This window comes from Echiichthys vipera (genome assembly GCF_963691815.1).
Source record: "Echiichthys vipera genome assembly, chromosome: 8".
In the NCBI taxonomy this organism is placed as follows: Eukaryota; Metazoa; Chordata; class Actinopteri; order Perciformes; family Trachinidae; genus Echiichthys; species Echiichthys vipera.
This window is the reverse complement of record NC_139833.1, coordinates 4,465,386-4,488,764: the sequence shown is the minus strand read 5'-3', so window position 1 is coordinate 4,488,764 and position 23,379 is coordinate 4,465,386. Positions and strand designations below refer to the sequence as shown.

Below are 23,379 nucleotides of genomic sequence, written 5' to 3'. Positions count from 1 at the left end.
ACATGGATCTTGTCTTGTGTTTGATTTTTCTTTACTTTTTAACTCGTCTCTTAACTTTTGTCTTACTTGTTTTACATTTGCCGATTAAACAGATCCTGAAGTCTCCGGTGCACCTGCTCTGCGCCCTGACAGTGTGGGAGTAGTGCCGATCATCCTGTTATTGTGACACGCCGCAGTTGAACTTTTTGGCGCCACTGAGGAACTTTCATTGCAGGGGCTCCGCGTCCAACGCTGTATCCAGTTCCAACAGTTCCACGCAGGGAAACAGGTCTTAACCAACCTATCAGCGTCTCTAAAGCTCACCAATTAATAAGACGTCATGTGTTCTTTGTTCGATTTGTGAAAACAACAATTTGGGGGTTTCTTGGGGGTCACGTGCGGGACTATTTCTTTACTAGGGGGCGCTTACTTCCTGGATTCACTGTGAAGTGTCCGAAATCCCTCTCTATCACTATCTACATTTACCCTCCGCTCTTTTAACTTGAATGTGAAGTGAGTGCGTTAAATAGTGCTCTCCAGAAACATGCCACAGTGGAACGGAAATAAGTAGCGTGCGTGGTTCACTATGATCTGCAAATGTGTCGCATTTTACAGAAAACTACAGACGAATCACTTTGCTGATTTGAGTCGTTTTGTACGGTTCAAGTTTAGTCGTCACTATGTTTGTTTACTAGTTATCTGAAGCTAAGCACTTACATATATATTTCTTTGCTTTTACATTTCCCTTTTGTGCATTTTGTTTTCTTACGGTTAGTCCGGAGCTTTCTTTTGTGCAACCAGCAGACGCTTAAGTCCATATGTTCACTAACGTTGCTACACTAACGCTAAAGGCATAGTTACTTAATGAGGTAAAAATCAATCCATGTGATATGCCATGCAAATATAAATACAGCTGAAACCTGTGTGGTTATGAGGCGTCTGCCAGGAGGGTTAAAAATGAAAATATATGATACATATTAAAACATTACTGCATCGTTCTCTTTTCTCCCCTCTGAAGAAGAAGTCAGCGCAGTCGTTAGTGTAACGAGTGAATCTCTTCTTCCCTGTGAAACTGAGGTAAGACACTAGTGACCCTCTGGACTGCATCTGTAGTTGATATGTTGTTAGCGTTTTCTCTGCGAGGGGAGGCGGGAGCCAACGTTCTTTTTGAGCCACTTCCGAGCAAGAAGTCAGAGGAGTTCATGTAGTGAGAGGGGGGGGCGGCGTGTGTGTGTGCTGGCTGGTGTTTGCCTCCGCTCTGCTCTCCTCGGACTGTTTCTCCAGGTCCTGCAGATCCTCCAGCATCTCCTCGATCAGGGGGGGCATGGAGCCCGGGATCTCCATCTTCAGAGTCACCACCCTCTCAGCTCCTGTGGAAATAGACGTGTGGGTTTATTTTAATGTCACATAAAGGTTGCCATGATGCCAGAATTTATTACTAGTATAAAAAAGCAAATACTCTAGTTACTATAATATATACTGAGGTGGCAGTAGCTCAGTCAATAGGTGACTTGGCTGGAAACCAGAGAGTCCTGGTTCGAGTCCCTGTGTGGACCATGAATGGAGCGTGGACTGGTGGCTTGAGAGGTGCTGTTGAGCAATGCACCAAACCAACTGCAACCACATTTGCTGGACTGCTCGGGGCGCCGGTCACTAGCAGCCCCCTCGCTGTGTGTGTGTGTGTGTGTGTGTGTGTGTGTGTGTGTGTGTGTGTGTGTGTGTGTGTGTGTGTGTGTGTGTGTGTGTGTGTGTGTGTGTGTGTGTGTGTGTGTGTGTGTGTGTGTGTGTGTGTGTGTGTGTGTGTGTGTGTGTGTGTGTGTGTGTGTGTGTGTGTGTGTGTGTGTGTGTGTGTGTGTGTGTGTGTGTGTGTTCCCCATTGCGGGACAAATAAAGGAATTCTTCTTCTATACTATAGTTCTTTCAATATCACGGCAAAAAGAAAAATAAGGCCTTGCACACAAAATAGGATCATAGCAAACCCTGAACACACACCGACGTGTTTCCATACTTTTGACACTATCAAGTGTGGGTATTGTATTGTTTTGAAACACGTGCTGTTAAAAAGTATTGGCGCACTGGTACTTTTGACAATCTCACATCTCATATCTTCACCTTAGAGTTCTAGAAGTTATCATATTGAAATCATTTATGACAAATAAAGGATTTCATGGTCGCTTTCTGACCTTTGGCGCTGATGCTGCGCAGGTCGGTGATCTTCATGAGGGCTTTGGGGAACATGAGGGGCATACTGGGCCGCCGCTTACGGGAGTAAATCTTCAGCGCCTCCAGCAGCGGCTCCTGCAGCACCTCCACCTTAGACGGCTCCTCCAGGTCCTGTCGGTCTGTTCAGACAGAAATGAATGTTTAGCTTGTTGAAAGGAAAGTTGGAAGCTCACGTGTATCGCTTTCTTCACCCTACAACTATAAAAAGCAGGTTGTTTTGTCGTGTGAGCGTCAGTACCTCCAGAGACGAGACAGATGGCACTGAGGAGGCCGCTCTCCGTGTCGTCCATCTGCAGTGGCAGCAGCTGGCCGGCAAATGTGAAGACCTGATCTGTCAGCGGTCCGAATCCGGCGTTGTGGATCTGAGTGCGGGTCAGGGTCAACCCGTCAGAGAAGGTCATGGTGTCCTGGTCAGGAGTGTAGCGAGTGCAAATCCTCAGGATCTGCAGGAAGAGAAGTATCATGACATAATAATGAGCTAATGAGTATATTGTGTTTCTGATTTGCACCTTTGACACTTTGTTGCTGCTGCTGCTGTTTATTTATCATGCAAACTTAATACTTCGCACATCTGTTTCACATTTAAAGTCTGCCAGCCTCACATAAGACAAGATCAGAAATCTGTCTTTCTGTAGCCGCAGAACTCTTCAGACCCTGACGATGACAGACAGGTGGGGCGGTGAGCGACTGAGGGAGGATGAAGGGGAATAAAACATGCAGCCCCCTCTACCCGAGGCTGTCTGTCAGTTTGTCTTTGGCATGAATGTCAGCTGACAGCATGAGTCACGACCCACAGAGAGCGTGAAGTGCAGTAGGAGCTGTGTATGTGTGCACACGTGTGCTGAAGTGCACTTCAGGTCATTGAGTTTTGAGAAGATCTTGGTAAAAAAAAAGGTTAAGAAAACAAGAACCGTGTTGTAGTGTTGAAGCAGAAAGTCACACAGACGTACCAGGATGTCCAGACAGGCAGTTTTGAGCAGAGTGATCTGGTCGGCGATGGTCAGGCCGGTGAAACCAGGCACTCGCTTGGCGAACTCCACCACCTTGATGATGCACTTGGTGGCGAGCTCGCTGAACTTGTCCCACAGCCCGAGGTCCAGCTGGATCCTGTGGTCTGAGCTGGAGTTCTGGATGGAGGAGAAGAGAAGAAGAGGATTGTTGTTGTTGAACAGATCTTTTACTCAGATGAAAACCACGTCAAAGACGATAAAAACTGTGACAACAGAAGCAACAGCAGCTATACGGTTTACTTTCAACTGCATTCAGGGCTATTAAACAGGAACGCTTTCACATACACATCGCATGAGACCAGACATTTTAACCACTTAGTTAATACGGATAAACATAATTTCACTGTTAAAGTTGTCCTCTATAAGATGTGAGAGATGTTGTTTCTAGCGGCCTCTTTGGTGATAAGATGTAACTGCAGACGAGCCTCCATCTTGTCGGGTTCATGGTCACTATGTGTGTGGACAATTCTATTTTGTTTTTTTTGCTCTTTTGTAAATTTTATTAAAACACATTCACCTCTCTACTTCTAGTCCTTTCCCCTATATGTTATATCTTAAATCCATACACACACACACGTTCCTATTATACTTCTGCCCTCACTACAAGCCTGTCTCAGAAGTTGGAATTTCCGATTTCTGATTACAAATGAAAGCAGCATAACGATTGGTGACGATCTAGGGAGACAGACCAACCGCTGTCAGCAGCGTCACTAACATGGCGGCTTATTTACATCTAGCCCGGGAATGTCGCCACAGACACAGATATTGGAATACTTGGCAAAGTACAAGTGCTTTCATTAGCGGGTCATAGGATCGGTTCTATCTCTTTGATAGATATTAACTTAAAAGACAATTAAATAGATGGAAATCTTACGGAGTACAACTTAAGGGATCAAAACGGACCGCAAATCCTATGAAATGTTCCCCACAGTGTTCAATAAGCACATTTCCACTCCTTTTATTTCCATATTCACTAGCATCCTTTGGTCAGTGCAGCTGATTATGCAATACCGTATATTACATTTGCATACACAGAGACGAAGAGGAAAGTGCAAATGTTTTAGGCAAATTCTGCCTCTTCTATATTCATTTCAGCTCATGTTTTATCGTCTCTGCAGCCACAATGGAACTATCTGTTTAAATTCCTGCTATTCTCCGACTATTATCCATAAAATACATATTTAAACCAACAGTTTTGATCCTTTCCTCCCTGCGGATTATTCTCTCTCTGTAGAGGAATATTATTTCCGCATTCAGGTCTCATGTCGTGACTCACTGTGGTGTATTTTCCCAGCTGGCAAAGAGAGGGGAAGGTCTCCCTGTGCGCCCTGCAGATCTTCTCCACTATCAAACCGAGCTCGGCCGTCAGCTCGTACGTCTCCATGATGGTCATCTTCACCGCCTCCTTCTTCCCCTTCTTCCTGTTTCTGTCGTTTCTCACTGCTGGGGAAAAGGATGATGCAGGTTATAAGATGTTATCTTTTGCTTGTTCGGAGGGAAACGATTGCTTGTCCCCCCCCCCAGAGGAGCGGCGTTTGCGAGAACCACCCATCCGATAGACTTCACACTCAACACAGCACTTCCTTGGGTCCTCAGCGATACACCTGCCGCGTGTGTAATCAATTGGACGAACGGCTCTTGAGACAATCGAAGGACACATACATCATGGAAATTCCTGCCTTTATGGATAGATGAAGCTGCTAAAGCGCCACCTATTGGGCACCAAGTTTGCTATGACCACTCAGGGCGCACTCACACTGTCCGCCCCTACTGTTCCCCGTGCTTCAGGGTACTTGTCCCCCACTTGTACGGAAGGACAGGGTGAGTGTGCCCTCAGACGTCATCTACATCTGTCTACACGTAAACCAAATGTGGTTGCAATAGCATAAAGCTCTCAGGAGATATGACATTTTTGACACCTGCCCACAACATTTGAGAAACTTTGAGGGCCAGTTGTAGAAAACTCTGTGGACTATCAGAAATCTGAAAAAGGAACATTTCTCGGCTTGGCTCAGGGATGTTTGGTACCAAACTTGGTGATAACTGCTCAATTTTTTTAGGAGTGGGCAGCGAAAAAACTGATTTGGACCCAATTCAAAATGGTGGGAAATCTATGCAAATGGGCGGAGCTTATATGGAGAGATTCGTCTGGACCCACAGCATCAAGGAACAAATGTTTCAGAACCGTGTGGATCAAATGTTACAGCCCCAAATGTAATATTATTATTATTATTAATAATAATAATAATAAGGTTCATATAATCATATGCACACCGTCATTCACTCTGAAAGCTCTTACGGTGGCTAACGTAGGATTAGCACCATCGACAGTGGCCATTCTAGGGAGGAGCTTAGGGTCGAGCTTTGTCATCTAAACTGACAATAACGAGCACAAACTAAGGAGCCGTCCACGCGAACGTGCGTATTTTTAAAACCGCGTGATCCTCTGCACGGTTTGGCCTTTCATCCACACGTACCCGCAGTTGTGGGCTTGTGAAACTGGAGTTTTTTGCAACGGCGCCCTGCGTGAATTTTTTCGAAACATCCGGTTTCAGCATGTGTGGACAAGAAAACCGAGGATAGCTCAATTTCTTGTCGACATTGTTTGACGTCAAGTACAACAGTAGGTTGTATCCATGGAGACTTGTGGAGCGCTCTAGACGTGATCAGCTGACGGAGGCGGATTTTGCGGTTTAATTTGGACGGAGATATTTTTTGTCACGCCGCCAGTGTGGACGGATTTTTTTTTTTTAACCAGGGACCATAAAAGTTAGGTTTTAAAAATACCCGTGTGCGTGTGGACTAGACCTAACTTACTTTTCTTAATCCGTAACTCTCAAACATAGTCACTGTAGAGCTGTACGGTTATTTCCTTATAATTTCAGTTTAAACTGTTCATCACGTTCACTTTGCACTACAGTCGTTAACAAAATATAGAGAAAATACTCTTTCATTTATCAATTCTTTAATTCACACCGGAGTAAACAAAGTGGCTATTTCATAGTCACTATTTATTTATTGAATATACAGAAAACATGCTTTATTCTGATATATATGCCGTTATAATGATATGAAATGACCTATATTGAGATAGACTGGACTCGCCTGAAGACTAAATAAACATATGTCCACACCAAAACGCACACCTCAGCAGATCAAAAGTACACAAACATGTGTGGACAGGAGTTTCCACATGTTTTTGTCCATTCACTGAGGATTAAAGGCCAGTCAGCCCCGATACAAAGGCCTCTCAAAAGTGATTATCAACTGTTTCCAGTGGAAATCTTTCCCCGAGTCTCCAATGAAATCAGTCGGCGGAGACCTGTGAGGATTAACTGTTAATCCAGGGGAGCAGGGTAACTCAGCCTAACCAGGTTAGTCTTTTATAATCGCTGCGTAACGGTGTCAACACGTTTTAGTGCATCCAACTGACTCAGGCAGCTACACACATGTCAGAGGAGCTCCTCGTCACCCCCTCTCCTCCTCCTCCTCCTCCTCTCTGGACGCCCTACATTCATTTGCCACTGTATAAACTGTGAGATCATGTTACACACGGAGCGACTGAAGCGGCCAGCCAGCAGTTACGTAGCATCCATCTGTCTGCTACATGTGAAACGTTTATGTAATGTGTGTGTCTGAGTGTGGATGGGCGGATCCTTCACTGCCACCCTATCGCGGGCGAGCCGCCTCCACACATAACACACATGCTGTTATCTAGGTCGAGTTCACCGGGAACTTCTCAATGAAGCGTTGGAAAATGAATGTTTTTTAAGGGTTATTGAATTAGATCCTCTGAGCAGCAGTTTTGTCTGAACATGCAGAAAGTTTAGGTTTCATTTTGAGGGAGTTCTGCTGCCAAAAACATATTTGATTGTACGTCTTTACATGAACTTGATAAAATAATACAATGTTTTTAATGAGGAAATCTAGAAAACAGCTATGGTGTGTGGAATATCTTGGCTAAGCAGGATGTTTTGGGTCAATCCTCATTACCCATCTGAATGTTGCATGGAGACGCTCACTTAGGGCGCACTCACACTGTCCTTCCGCACCGCACCCGGGCTTTAGGGTACTCACACTACCTGGGTTTCGCGCAAATGCTTCTTGCTGCCTATACGTCATCACGGCGTAACACGTCACACGCATTGATGACATCACCGCGATGCTTCGCTTTGTTTACAAATCTTTCCGTAGACCTCGGAGTTTTTGTGCGTCTTGTCGACTGTTTTTGAATATTTTCATCGACCAAATCTGCAGTAAACACTCCACCTCCGCATCACACCAACGTGAACCTTTCACCGCCATTGTTTTAAATGTCCGCGCATGGTCCCTCCTTCTTTTTTCCAAGTCCGAACAGGCGCACAGGAAATGACATCAGAACCGCCGTAGGCCTTGTGCTCGTGCTCGTACATGTGCAAACGCGCTCTACAAAAGCTAACCTCTCTCAGACGGGCCGTGGACGGCCAGCTGGCCGCAGTTATGTGCGGAGCGGGTGCACTCACACTGCTCTAGGCTTTAGCTGAAAAAACGGTTTTGGCCCGGTGTTGAAGGACAGTGTGAGTGCACCCTTAGTGTTGTTCGTATACATTTATAGGGTTAGTTTAGATGTTTTAAAGTGGTGTTGTATGAGGTGCTTTTCCAAAGAGTGTTACCGACAGTAGGTGGCGTTCAGCACGCCTTCAGTTTGGAGAAGCAGGGTGGAGGAAGCTCAGCAATGACCTGGTGTGAATGGAGGCAGCAGCTATACGTATTTTAGCCATGGGCCCGCTGACTTCGAGAAAAATGCTAATTCATACATCTGCAGCACCGCGTCTCAGCTCTGGAACCAACTCTCTGAATCAAAAGTCACGTTTCCATCAAACACTTTGGGTAAACTGCATTAAAAAGCCAAAGTGCAGTAACTACGAAATTATTTAAACAATAAAAAATGGCTTTAAAGTTTGATTACTGTCCCAACAAATGAATAATTGGCACATTTATGATAGATTATGGTTTATTGGTTTGCCAAGGTTTGTTTTATCCAAATTAATCCGTATTTTCAGGCCTAAAACTGCAGAATTAACGTTACTCATGATTTCATAGTTACTGCACTTAGGCTTTGTAGGGCAGTAAAGTACCTTTAGAAGTGTGGAAGCGTATGTAACTCATAAGAACATGCACCTGAACACTCAATCTCCAGATGGCACTAGAGAAACATCTGCACCAATCACAGACTGCAGTGTTTCTAGCTCCGCCTTTGTAGTATCGGATCAGTGTGAAAGGTAACTCAACAGCGGGGTGATGAAAAAACGTGACGGTAAGGAACGCTTCTATTGGTACCATCCACAACGCTGTTCAAATGTTTAACAAACTGAACCTCCGGATCCTGTTCACGAGTGAGGGGACGATGGAGTGTGAGATGGCCGGAGAATCAGAGCAGCGGGGGCGGTGCTGCAGTCGCTCTACTGCACCGTTGTGACGAAAAGAGAGCTGAGGAAGACAAAGCTCTGGATCTACCGGTCAATCTTGGTTCCTACCCTCACCTATGGTCATGAAAGCTGGGTCAGGACCCAAAGAACCAGGTTGCGGGTAAAAGCGGCCGAAATGGGTTTTCTCAGGAGGGGGGCTGGAGTCTCCCTTAGAGAGAGGGTGAGAAGTTCAGCATCCGTGAGGAACTCGGAGTAGAGCCGCTGCTCCTTTGCGTTGAAAGGAGCCAGTTGAGGTTCAGGATCATCTGGTAAGGATGAACCCTGGGCGCCTCCCTAGGGAGGTGTTCCAGGCACGTCCAGCTGGGAGGAGGCCTCGGGGAAGACCCAGGACCAGGTGGAGAGATTAGATCTCCACACTGGCCTGGGAACGCCTCAGGATCCCCCAGTTAGAGCTGGTTAATGTGGCCCGGGAAAGGGAAGTTTGGGGTCCCCTGCTAAAGCTGCTGCCCCCACGACCCGACCCTGGATAAGCGGATGAAGATGAGATGAGATGAGATGAAATCCTCGTTTTATCTTCTTTCCGCTGATCTAACGCACTCTTCCTCCTTTCATCTTTTATTTCGACGTGTTCATTTAACTGTTTTCTTTTGCCTGTTCCCGACTAAAGCCCCCTTGCCTTCCTATCTACCTCAGTCATAATTTCCTCTAAATGTATTCAGGATGTCTCATGAAGCCTCCTGTTGAGTCAGAGAGGATCAGACACTTACACTCCTTGGACATCCCCGCTGCGAAGCATTTCTGAAGCCGGCAGTACTGACAGCGGTTCCTGGTGATCTTGTTGATGATGCAGTTTCGGTCTCGGTGGCAGGTATACACCATGTTCTTCTGCACGCTGCGGCGGAAGAAGCCCTGCGGAGCCGAAGGAAGAGTAAAGAGATATAAATGATTAAAGTCACCGGAGCATGGAAATAATCCTGCCTAAGACTCTAATCTGGAATCCTTTTGACAATGTACAGGCAAGTTCACTTTATACTTGGAAAGGTTCGAGAGATGTTGGTGTAATGTTTCTCCAAATACAGCGATCAATAATTGAGTCATGTGTCAGAACACAGTAAAACAACCCGTACAGATGCATTATCTATTAAGCTACGTACTCCATCACATGAGAACCGTGAATTTCTGTTGATATATCATCATTATAGCACACGGTAGAACATACAACAGGGCTTTTTTGTTATTTCAATGATCATAAAAATGACAGATAGCAAGTAACCTTTAGCAGACGTTTGTTGTGTCTCTGTGTATTTAAAAATCAGTCGAATTAGGAATAATAGCAGGGTCTAATAATGCGTTTCTGTTTTGTGAACTATACTCTTGAATCAGTCATCAAGCCTTTAAAAAAGCTTAAATTTCAAACAGAAACTGCCACCGTACTCTACGGGGGAATTGTTGGGTCTATGTAAATCATGAATAAGTCACAGAGTGTGGTCTATACCTACTCTGTAAAGTGTCCTGAGATAACTTTTGTTATGATTTGGCACTATGAATAAAATTTAATTGAATTGAAACTACAAATCTGGAATTCCCCAAATCACATTATTTATAAGAGTGTGTTTATGTTGTCAAGAAGGAAGTCCCTGTTACTGTAGTATTGACGTGTTGCTCACACACGTGTTGGTTTATCAGGACAAGGTTCAGGCTCTGTCGTGATATTGGTGTTTTTTCTCTGAACAAATGCTGCAATCAACACCTGAACGATCTCTTAACCAATCGACAACTAAACCCTTTGGGGCAAAGACTTCCTCTCCCGCGTGGCGGTCATAGTTCACAGCCTGATTAGAAACTGAGTAAACCCAGAAAGGAGTTGGAGGTGAGAGATAACGTCTCTTTTAGGGATGGGCACAAGTGATATTTTCCCAGATTGAGTGATCGCATGAGTTACTCGAGCGGGGATCGATTCCTCGTGGAAGGAAATCTCTTTATAACGCATCTTCGCCGTCATAACAGCGAGTGAGCGGCCGACTATCTGGTCTTTAAGTTGTGACGCCCTTTCAAAATACTATTTCCAGGTCCAAGCCTGATTCAGAAAATCGATCATTTCCGTTGTAATGAAGCCTTCGTCAAGTGGGGGCTCTGTGGACAACACAGCAGTGGAGGCCCCACTCGACCAAACAACGTTTATTGAAACTCAATGGCGGCCGAGGAGAGTGACAGCAGCAGGACTTCCACGCGGGTGAGTGGGCTTCATTTCTGCGGTGGTGGCACGTTCATCTCCCGGTACCACACACGTTTATACAAAAAAACAAAAAAGACATTACCCGAGGAATCCAATACTCACGCCCATCCCTAGTCTCTATAAACAGATATCTGCACATGAATCAGGGTTGGGGTAAAAATATCGATTCATCAGTATGTTGCAATACAAGATTTCCCAGTTCAATGTTAATTCAGAAAATCCAGAAATCGATCATTTCAGTTGAAATGAAGCCTCAGTCAAGTGGGGGCTCTGTGGGCAACGCGGCAGTGTGATTTTCGTTGTACGGAGGCCCCACTCCACCAAACAACGTTTATTCAAACACAAGGTGAGTAGCAGCAGCAGCAGCAGCAGGACTTTCACACGGGTGAGTGGGCTTCATTTCCGAGGTGGTGGCCCGTTCATGTCCTGGTACCAAACCAAACCACACCCTTTTTTCTAATCTTAACCAAGTTGTTTTCATGTCTGACCAATTTCTGTTGAAACTTTTCGTATGACGTTCTACAAACCTGTTCATGAAGTCATTTTAATAGTCGTAATAACGCTACCTACGATCTTCTCTGAATTTCTGTTGGGCGCAGTTTGTGCTAAAACCACAGCAAATATTACACACATTATGATTTAACAATTATCAGAAGGTTCTCTAATGATTTATTTGCGTCTTTCTGTCATCTACACTTATTGCTGAATCACTATTGAAGCATTTCGCCCTAGCCCTAACATGAATGCAGCTAAATAAAAAAGAAAAGCTAATAAAAGGCAAAATCGTTTGATGGGTTCCATGATTATTGGTAAAAGTTTTGGGCCTCTTTTGCTCTCCACACAGACCGTTTACCTGCATGCAACCAAAGTCCGTTCACTGACTACTAACGGACACTTGAGCTCTTCTGATACCAAAACCTTGTCCTGTTGCCTGCAGATTCAGCATTCATATGCAGAAAAATGTTAATGATGTGACTGAACATGACAAAACACGCTGTATTACACATAACACACATATTTACTTGTGAGCTTTGGAGTTAAATAAAAAGGTTTAGTCCAAAAATGAGAGCATGACACACATTAACAAAATGAGAATGGTGCTTTTTTTCATTGTGATTTCTTTGTTAAAAAGTGAAGAGGATGTCGTAAAGCAGACAACAGGTCTGACACGTTACCTTGCAGCCCTCGCAGGCGCTGACGCCGTAGTGGTAGCCCGAGGACTTGTCTTGACACACGAAACAGGGCTTGTAAGTGCGAGGAGGAGGCAGCGGGGAGGCGGGGCAGGTGAACAGGTCGTCTGAGCTGGAGCTGGAGCTCTGACTTCCAACGGCTGCAAAACACACACAAATGACACCATGCAATACCAGTAAACACGCACAACAGGGAGAATGTGACATGCTTCGACTTGTTAGACTCAACTCTTTGTGTTTTGCTTATGCAGCTTGGTTTCATGACAGCATGAAAGCGCTAGGAGTAAGAGGCAAGTGCTCCTCGTTTACGTTTCTTTTCTGTTGGGTTGGCTTTCATTCGAGAGATGGTCTGGTGTGTGGTTACGCTGTGTGCGATGAAGACGTCAACGAGCTTGGACTGGAGCAGGCGTTGAGAGTGCACATCGCACAGAGATACAAGCTTTTTGAAGACGCTACTCAGACCACACTACAGCTTCACATCGTGCTAACTCATGAACAGTTTTTGGGCAACAACCTAAACTAAAGTGAAGTAACAAGACGGAGCTGGTCGCACACGAGAGAAGAAACCAGCACTGCTGAGGCCTTGTCGGAGAGAAGTGCTAACCGCCAATCCACCAATGGCCCGGGTAACCCGAGCAGCTGACGGGTTAACTAACCTGACCCGTTAGCTGCTCTCTGGTTGTTGAAAACTGTCCACCTGCCTTTATTTCTTTACTGTTTTGACCCGTTTCAGCTCACCCAGGGTTAGGACTAGTGATAGAGCCTTAGCATACACCCCTGGACCAAACTAGTCTGTTACAATAGTACATATCTTTGGGTTTTGGACTGCTGAATGTCTTCTTGTGCTGTGGGAAATTACACGTTTCAGAGTGAAACCCATACGGTCTCATGAATAGCAGAGTGGGCGCTCTGTCCAGAGAAAGCTGGACCCATCATCCATGAAGTTGAGTCATTTCATTTTCTTTGTAAACGTATTCCATGTCGAATATATCTCTCTGTAATACACACAGCTGCGCCTATTGTAGCGACGCTTTTATCTCCATTTTTCCAGCTGAATGTATCATTTCACCACGGTCCACCCTCCCACTTTCAAACCACTCCTGAGAATTGCTCCAGTCGGTGGGGCTCGCTCTTGGCTCGGCCTCCCCGCCGGCTCTCTGATCACCTCCAACGCTCCAAACGCTGACAGAAAACGAAGAAAGCCGTTTTTTTTTTTTTGAAGGGGGACAAAACGAGAAAAATTGCTGGTCTACGTCCCCTCGAACCCGTGGCCTCTGATTGAACCTAGAATCAGCGGGTCAATCGAGGACACCCCCGTCAGCCCAACACGAAACAATGCAGGAGCATGCCACAAGCCCAGCTGACTGATGAGAGGGAGGGAGAAGAAACAGAAAGTGTGTGTGGTGGGGCGGCGTAAGTGATTTGGTCGGGGGAAGGGAGAAAGAGGTTTCCCCCCGTCCCAATTTAGGTGGTGTTATTTGATGTACGCAACAATGCAGCGTGTGAGTCAAACAGTCGTCTCAAAGATAAGGAGATAAGACGGAGAGTCAACGTAACTGCGCGGATGCTGATTGGGTTATTTTTGGTTGTATGGATGTTTAACACAACATCCATTAATCAAATTTCAATTATAGCCTTTTCTGTCGCAACCCTAGCAACTAAATCACTAATTTTCTCAATTATTGATGTATTTGTTTATTCTGTAAAATGTCAAAAAGGTGGTGAAACACGCATAGAGCCCGAAAGAACATCTCCATGTTGCTCGTTCTGTCCGACCAACGACTCAAAACCCAAAGACGTTTCATTTACTGTCGTGCACGAGAAAGAAAAGCTGCAAGTGTTCACGTTTGGAGAAGCTGGAACGAGCTCTTGCAGGGTCACACACGTGGCTTGAAAGACGACCGACGCTAAAAATGTATCAGTTATCAAAGTAGTTGCATATTAATGTTCTTCCAGTGGATGAATTGTTGCAGCTTCAGGTTGTTTATTCATGTGTTTTATGTAATTTGTAACGAAAAGATGCACTTTTGTCTCCCCCTGGCATCTATGTAGGCTGTGCACCACTGTGGAAAAATTTAAAATGATGTATTTCAGTTAAAAAACAACAAAAAAACAGCTTTCCTGATTTAAAATACTTCCAGTGAGTCGTCGTTTTCAGTCAAATGTTTCACAAAAAGATACAGTTAAGCTCAACAAATGCATTAACACTGTGTAGCTGAACTCTTTTCTCTTCTTTCCATAAATTAAATAAACATTTCTCTGCAGGACGAGTAGATTTAGCTGCTTATCCTTCTGTAATTTTACTTGCACGTGTTTTATTTACTTGTTGTGCTTGTACTTAAAGGATCGGAGAACTTCCTCCACTACTGGCAACAGTCAGACTCTCCTCTGACCTCCTGAGCCGGTGACCGTCCGGTGAACCCGCGGCGACCCCCAACCGACAGCCCCCGGTCCCAAACACAGACCACCGCACTGTCAAGACCTGCTCTGTGCTTTAAAACAGAACCCTGTTTACAACGGCCTCGGCTCAAAAGAAAGCTCCCGCGAGAGGAAACTCATCCCAGATTGATGCATGATCCTAATCAATTTGTGACTCAAGTGAAGTCGGGTACTTTATGTTTTTATTTAAGAAAATGAAAAATATCACTGATGTTAAACTGCATGGAGGGATTTCTGTGTGTGTGTTTTTAAGTAAGTCTGTTATTTTAAGTGCTATTTTGTGTTATTTGTAACATCTGGAATGAAAGTAACGTCCGTTATCAAGGACAGCAGCATGAATTTGACCTCATATAATATTTGAATTGTAAAATAAACAATAATAATAATGATTAAATCATCCAGATTATCAAACTGACCCAAAGGAACATCGATGCGACAAGTACATGTACGATAAGAACAATAAAAAAATATATATAATCACGACAATGTTAGGTTTTTTATGAGTTGTCCCCATAAAATGAGGAAAAGTCATAAATATAAAGCAAAAAAACAAAAAAAGACGTCATTATTTAGAGATGTTAAACATTAAATGGGGTCAAATTGACCCTTAGGAGAACAGGAGGGTTAAGAGTGTTTACTTTTAATTTCACCTCCTCTATTGAGCATTCATGGGCAGTGTGCAAAACAATGAATAACTACACATTAAATGTAGTCGCAGGCGGCTGTAAAGACATTTATAAGTGCTTATTAACGTGCAGCATTTGTCAACTTCTCCTATGAACACATATTTTACAGCATTACAACGGTTGAGTCACTATGTTGTAATTCATTGTGTGTGTTATGCGTGCACACACGAGTCAAAGTTGTGGACAAATACATAAATAAAGACTTACATTATACAGCCTTTTATTAGTGTGAATATATAACGTATGAATGTTAAATAAGGAGGTTAAAGTGAATTGTTACAGACGTGATTAGAGGAACGTCAATAATCAATGGCTGATACATTATAGAGGTGTTGAACCAAGAACGTGATGTATTAAACCTACTTTAAAGTCCTTATTTTTGGATTCTTGTCACTTTTTGCATTGGTTTTAATATTATTTCACTTGTTTTTGAATCACTTCATAGATCTTGCACAAGCTTTTGTGTCATATCAAAGTGTTGATATCTCTAAAGGAGCAGTGCATAGGATTTAAGGGGCTTTAATATAATATTCAAAATGATGTTTTTATGAGTGGATAATTATACGAAACTAGGAATCGTTGTGTTTTTGTCAACCAAACACATGTTTTTTTACATTATATGAAGGTCTTTGCAGGTGAGGGGGGAGGAAAAGGAGCATTCAGTTGGTTAAAATCTGCAACTTTACCCCTAAATCCTTCACGCTGCTCCTTTAAAGTAATAAATCAAAGCGTGCTCTGGACCTACTCTGCGTGTAAAGTGTCTTTAAATAACTTCTGATATGATCGGGCACTTTAAATAAAATAAAACTGAATTAAATTAGAAGTAAACCTAATTCCTACCTCCTTTAACTTGAATTTTAAAATGCTTTTATTTGATTTAACCATTTATTTTATTGTGTTCATGCTTGAAAATGTTTGCACCCCCTCTCCTTCGTCATGTTTTGTGATGTTTCGTCTATTGTATTCATTCATTTTCAGTTTGTTGTCTCCTCATAGTCCCACATTGTTCTACTGTTTACGTTTGCAGGAGCTTCTTATCAGTTGTTAGTCCTCCGCAAAGCACTTTGAATTGAACAATCAAAGTTTACTGACTGATAGAAACAAAGCTTTGCAACAGTCACCGGGCAGATAACAAGAGTGAAGTGGCTTCATCTCACATTTCTACCTGTACACACGATTAATACCCATCTACCCGTCAGTGCACACTCATGCTCTGAGATTAAAACCATCACACTTTATGATCCACACTGGTAAATGGACTTACTACTACTTATATAGCGCCTTTCTAGTCTTCTGACTACTCAAGGCGCTTTCACAGTGTTTGTCACATTCACCCGTTCACACAGACATTCACACTGATGGTAGTGGACATCTACAGACCATCTAATGTAACCATTCACACCACATTCACACACCCATGCGCAGCACAGGGAGCAATTCGGGGTCCAGTGTCTTGCCCAAGGACACTTCCACATGAGGACCGGGGGAGGTGGAAATGGGGATCGAACCGCCAATCTCTCAATTGTAGGACAACCCACTCCCCCACTGAGCCACAGTCTAACTTTTGACATGGTGTATATATTGGATTTGCACCTCATTGTGGTTATCTGTGTGCACTCTTTCCTACTTTGTACTGCAACTGCTGCACGACCATTTCCCTCTGAATAACTAAAGTCATTTTATTTGAGCTTTAAGATCAATGCCACAGAAAGCCTGTGAATATTCTCATTTAGTTATTGTCTAGGAAGACATTTCCTAGGAAGGAAGGACCACAGTGCAGATATAGAACTTGCAAACATAGTAAATAAGTAGATGCATGGCAAAATAACAAAAAACCCAATGCTGACCTATTGGTTCAGGGTTTGGGGACTAAACTCACCTGGTATCTGTTGTTGGGATGCAGGAACTCGAGCACAGATTGTAAAAACCCTCTGATACATATTTGAGCCACATCAGTAAAACGAACATGAATGATAATAAGCAGATATTAACAATTTAAAACCACATATTCACCAAAAAACACCACAGCTTGAGTCAAAACCATCAGTTTGCACCTACATTGCGAGCACCGGTGCTGCTGCCACTCCGACTCGACCAGCTCGGGGAAGAAGGCTGCCAAATCCTGGTCCTGGTCCGGGTCCTGCTCCTGCAGCATGCACGCAGCGGGGCTGGATGTGGACGCGTACAGGTCCAGGATCTCCCCGGGACCGAAAGCTTGAAATTCCACATAGTCGAACATGATGCGGGTTCCGGTGTCAGCGAAGTGCGCGGCGGAGAATCCTTCACAGCTGACGGGGAGGCTCGAGTCTGATGCAAACGGTGTTTTAACGGTAAAACATGTCCGCGTTGCATTCAAAGGGGCGTGCGCGCTCAGGGACGAACCTATCTTCCCCGCACACGGTTCGCATGGTGCGGCGGCGGAGGCGCAGCGGTGAGACGCGTCCGGGTCCGGGGGCTGTTTTGCATAACAAAGTTAGTCCCGGGACTTCTTCTTCTTCTTCTTCTTCTTCTTCCTCTTATCTTGTCTTTATTGACGAATGTCTCAACTCAACCTGCTTCATACTAGTTATGTCAGCGCGAGCGATGGTGTTACCTAATGTATGCGCGTGAACTCCCCGTGAACCCCCTCCTCCGCCGCTGCCCTTCACATGACCCAGCCGCCGTCTGACATCACCGGCAGCGGGTCCAAACAAGTGCTCAAGTCCGTTAAAAAGTATCAGGTTTCGGTTCGCGCCATTGAATAAAAAGTAGCCCACCTCAGTTACACTTTAACTGGGAAACAGTGGCGACATTGTTGCAGCGGAACCAGAGATATTGTGTCTTTTCCAGCGCGGTCCTGCTTATAAAACATGGCGCCTACATTACCCACAATGCAACGCAACCGTCGACAGTTGGAGATGGGTAGTGTGTTTTTTTTGTGCTTGTGTGTGCGTGTGTGTGTGTTTTTGTGCCTGTGTGTGTGTTTGCGTGTGTGCGTGTTTTTTTTGCCTGTGTGTGCGTGTGTGTGTGTTTTTGTGCCTGTGTGTGCGTGTGTGTGTGTGTGTTTTTGTGCCTGTGTGTGTGTGTGTGTATGTGTGTGTGCGTGTGCGTGTGCGTGTGTCCTAGCTTTAGTAACATTTATTTATTAAAGTATAATTCGGTAAAAGGAAAATAACTCCACGGGGGAAATGTGTTTAAAACTCTTGTTTTTCAAATTTTCACTGGGATTCAAAATGGCTTCCTCTGTATAATTTGTTATCTCCAATAAATTGAAGGAAGTTTAGTTAGTGTGTGTGTGTGTGTGTGTGTCCTAGCTGTTTCCAACCGTTGGTGAAATGTTAATAGTACCTACGTTTATTTACTAAAGTATAATTCGGTGAAAGGAAATAACTTCACAGGGGAAATGTGTTTAAAACTCTTATTTTTTAAATTTTCACTGGGAATCAAAATGGCTTCCTCCGTATAAATCTGTTGTTATCCCCAATAAATTGAAAGAAGCTTAGAGTGTGTGTGTGTGTTTGCGTGTGTGTGTGTGTGTGTGTGTGTGTGTGTGTGTGTGTGTGTGTGTGTGTGTGTGTGTGTGTGTGTGTGTGTGTGTGTGTGTGTGTGTGTGTGTGTGTGTGTGTGTGTGTGTGTGTGTGTGTGTGTGTGTGTGTGTGCCTCCTAGCTGTCGCCAATCGTTGGTAAAATGTAAATAATACCCACATTTATTTACTAAAGTAAAAGGTTTGGTTAAAACTCTTATTTTTCAGATTTTCAACGGGAATCAAAATGGCTTCCTCCGTATAAATTTGTTGTTATCCCCAATAAATTAAAAGAATTACATTGTAAAATTGTGCACAATATTTATCCCTCACTTGTTTCACGGTTTGTCGCTATGGACAACAAATGGAAAGGAGCCCAAGAATACACAGGTCTTGACAAAACAATGCATAAAATAAGTAAAAAAGAAAACAATATTAAGATCAGCATCGAATAAAAACAGGTGAAATAGAATCAAGCAAGAAAATAAAAGAAGTCAAAAAGTAAGAAGAAGGTTAAAAGCAATAGACTAAGTGAAATAAAATATATAAAAATAAATTAAAATAGAAAATAATAAATAAAAAGGCAGTGGGGAGGAAGGGAGGGTGTTAAGGGTTGTTAAAGGCAAGAGTGAGAAGGTGTGTCTTTAAATTAGACTTAAAGCTGGAAAGGGTGGTAGAGGACTTCACAGGTTTGGGCCAACAACAGAGAAAAGCCCGGTCACCTTTTGTTTTGAGAGGTGTACGGGGCACAGACAAGAGACCCGGTCATGTTTTGTAGATGACCGGGTCGACCTGGGGGTGGAGTGTGGGGAGAGCATTTCTACAATATAAGGGGGGGGGCTAAGGCATTAAGAGCTTTAAAAACAAAGAGTAAAATCTTAAAATCAATTCTGAATTTGACAGGGAGCCAGTGCAACTGAGCCAGGACTGGTGTGATGTGCTCTCTCTTTTTAGAGCGTACTCACACTGTCCTTCCGCACCGCGACCCGGGCTTTAGGGTACTTGTCCCCCCTCCCTCTCCCCCCCCGCGCCCCAGCCCCGTTTGTACTCACACTACCTGGGCCTCGGCCAATGCTTCTTGCTGTCCATACGCCATCACGCCGTAACACGTCACACGCATTGATGCGTGTGTGTGGCTTTATTTACAAATCTTTCCGTAGACCTCAGAGTTTTTGTGCGTCTTGTCGACTGTTTTTGGATATTTTCATCGACCAAATCTGCAGTAAACACTCCACCTCCGCATCACATCAACGTGAACCTTTCACCGCCATGGTTGTTGTTGTTAAATGTCCGCACATGGTCCGTCCTTCTATTTACATGTCCGAACAGGCGGACATAACGCTAATGCCGTAGGGCTCGTGCTCGTACACGTGCGCACGCTCGTGCTCGTACATGTGCAAACGGCTCTGCTAAAGCCCACCTCTTTCAAGCGGGCCGTGGAGGGCCAGCTGGCCGCAGTTATGCGCAGAGCGGGTGCGCTCACACTACTTAAAGGTACTAGGCTTTAGCTGAAAAAACGGTTTTGAAGAAGGACAGTGTGAGTACGCCCTTAGTGCATTCAGAGATTGGTAGCCTGTTAATCCGTCCTCCTAACGAGAAAGTTAATATCCATGTTTCCCAAAATGTTGCACTATTCCTTTTAAGTAAAAACAAGCGTTACCTTAAAATGCTCTGAATCGTGGGGTCAGTGTTGAATTATTAACAGCTGTTACGTTCAAATACATCAGTGAGGATTTCTTGTGCTTTCAGATAAAGATCACACGACGCACCGCCGGCTGAGAGAAGTCTCACACATAAATGTTTCTTATCTCTACTGTAAGAAAATCCTCCCACCGTCATATTCAAATGTTTTCTGTTCTGAGTACAGAACTATGTTTCTTACAACATGGTTTAGAAGCTGTTCATGATAAAATGTCAAGCCTTTCGTGCATTACCTCAAATCACCCGTTTGCTTTAATCCTCAGGAGTATTTTTTGACATTTAAACATTTTGTGTGCTCTACTTGCTTTAATATAAACAGGAAATGCCTGCGTTGATGCTAATATGAGAACATGTAGCACTGAAATATTCACTTTGTTTCAGAGATAATGCATTTCAATAAAAACATGCATTATCTCCAGTGGCTTTTTGACTTATTTTATGAGAAGAGACTGTTTTTCTAAGACACTGAAGAGCAAAATCTAACATTTGTTTTTTAAATAGACGTTTATGATTAAAACATGTATCTGAAATTATTCTTAAACCGAGTGAAATACTCTACTATCTCCCCCCAAAATCACACAAGTGCATTAAGATTAGCGCTGGAGAACGGTCAGACCTTTACCTCTGGATTCAGGGACGCTCGTCTGTTTAAAGGCATCAAAGCAGAGCAGATTTACACTGATGCGCCCGTATTGGCATTTCATGATTGAGACCATGTGGCCTTTTACAAAATCAATACTTTTAAGCCTCTGTTTCTCTTCATTCGTGTCCATTTGAATTCTTGATCCTTGACTTTAAGTGAGAAATATTTGCAGCCGGGAGGATCCATAATTAAATCTACCAAGAGATAAAGTAGGTCAGCCGCAAGATGGGCTGGTGGGTGGGGGGAAGGAAATGGAGCTAATCTACCGCATTCATCAACGGAAAATGACTGAACAACTTCCCTGCCCTAAAAACCTAAATCAGAACAGAAAAACGTGGAAAAGTACTTTAACGCATCGTACAAAACGGCTCAATACGAAAGAGAGCGAGTGCTGCGGGTGGGTGGTGCCAAAGAACGCTAAAGCTATTTTGTTTGGAAATATAAATACACTTGATCTCCTTCAATGCCACCGCGGACCCCATTGAGGCGCAGAGGCAGCACAGATCCAATGTTAAAGGAGGCTAATTACTCCCAGTATCTCCCACACTCCAGGGAGGCGAGGTCATCCAGAGGACAGGCATGTGAAACATTCCTGCAGCCTGCTGCTGGACCTCCCTCCCAGCTCAGTCTTCCCCTGTCCTCCTTTCTCCTCCTTCATCCATCCTCCCCCGGCTCCTCTTCTTCCTCCTCTTTTCTCTGTCCCATTTAGCATCGCTCGCTTTATTTCTCTGGCTCTCCAACCTCGATCGCTATTTCTAATTGTCATTTTCGCGGTGGTAGGGAGTGCATCTGTTCATCCATTCATCAATCATGTTTTGTGGCAGGGCGTTGTGTAGGAATTTTACACAATACTTTTCAGAATTTCACACAAATCAAAAGGACCTACCTAATAATCACACTTATCACATTCTTATTAATCATTACTAATACACACGCTAACATATGATTATTAATTGAATCATTGATTATCACACTTCTTATTAATCATTACTAATACACATGCTAACACATGATTACTATACTTCACACATTGATTTTTAATTCTTCAGTTAGGATACACAGATCCGTTCTGATCAAGCAACGACTCTGTGAGGTTGTATTTAGGCGCGGCTGTAAAGCCAGCGTCAGCATGGAAACGTGCTCAAAATCACAATGCTAACTTGCTGATGTTAAGCATTGGTAACGTTCACCAAAAATACCAGAGTCTCTTGCCGTTCTTTGAGGTTGTCTGATCATTTTGGTGCACGTCTTTACTGACACAAGTTCATGAATCTCGTCCCTTCTTCTGCGTAGAACTAAGGTTTGTTTTGCTCAGCTGTTGGCCGACACATGGTATAAATGTCATCAAGATGCCCCACTCAACTCTGTGGATACACCGGAGAATAAGCAGCTGTATTCACGCACGGGCGCACTCCGAGATCACCTGGTGTTTACAGGGAGCTGGCAGGGTAAACGCCGTTTGCTGTTGGGATGAATCAGACATTTGAATTCTCACATAGAGCAACGCTGGCTAACGTCTAGATCATTTCAGGTGTGCGGTGCATGTGTGAAAAGGGCTTTAGTGACATGTCTTCAATCACCCAGCAGTGATTTGTTCTCTTGGAAGTGAGATCCAAAAAATATGTCGATTGAAAACAAGTCCAACAAAGCATGCATCCCACCTTTGTGCAGTTTGTCCGAGTAGGTTTTGAAGTTAAGCATCTTCCCCACCTCATTGTGATGCACCAGGACGTAACTGACTCTTTACTTTCCCCTGTGGCGCCATCAGCCACAAGGGGCGAACTTACACGAGCGACACAAAGATATATCTCTATGGTGTTAGCTGAGGAGAAACTGCTTCCATGAAGAAGCCTTACGCCCAAAACACACCAAGCAGTGGCGAAGTGCGGCCAGTCAATCAGAAACAGAGTCCTGCATTGGATTGCCTCCCGTGCAGTGAATGAGCAATCATCCATGGTTTAACATAAAAGTGTTTTATCATGTTTTAGCACTGACGTTTAAGAACACTGAGGGTTGACAGGAGCCATGTCATTGGAAATACAGCGTCATGATGGATCAGTCATGTTGTGTTGGACAAGTGCAAGTCTGTTGGCGGCGCCGGATGATTATGAACGTCTGTACCAAATTTCAAAAAGCAAATCTTTCACTAGTTTTACATAGTTATAGTGCTATTTACAACAGACTGACTGACTGACACAGGTTTTCCTGCAGCAACATTAATTTGTCTTTGCATAATGAGAAGAATTCATACAATTTCATGGAAATAAAAGCTATAAAACAATGTTAATATAATATAATACACTTCAAATTTAACCCTGACCGTAAAACATTATTTTTAGAGTTTCTCTAGTTTGTTATTTT

General features: G+C 43.8%; 1 protein-coding gene across 1 annotated transcript; it reads right to left on the bottom strand.

The window, feature by feature from the left end:
• Window positions 1-1,179: 1,179 nt before the first annotated feature.
• LOC310950094 (retinoic acid receptor beta-like) lies at window positions 1,180-17,410 on the bottom strand (the record flags this gene model as incomplete). Its single annotated transcript, XM_083917757.1, has 8 exons — window positions 1,180-1,349; window positions 2,163-2,321; window positions 2,441-2,645; window positions 3,153-3,329; window positions 4,489-4,655; window positions 9,388-9,529; window positions 12,032-12,186; window positions 17,230-17,410. The coding sequence occupies 8 exons, from the start codon at window positions 17,408-17,410 to the stop codon at window positions 1,180-1,182; spliced, it is 1,356 nt and encodes a 451-aa protein (XP_083773883.1).
• Window positions 17,411-23,379: the final 5,969 nt, after the last annotated feature.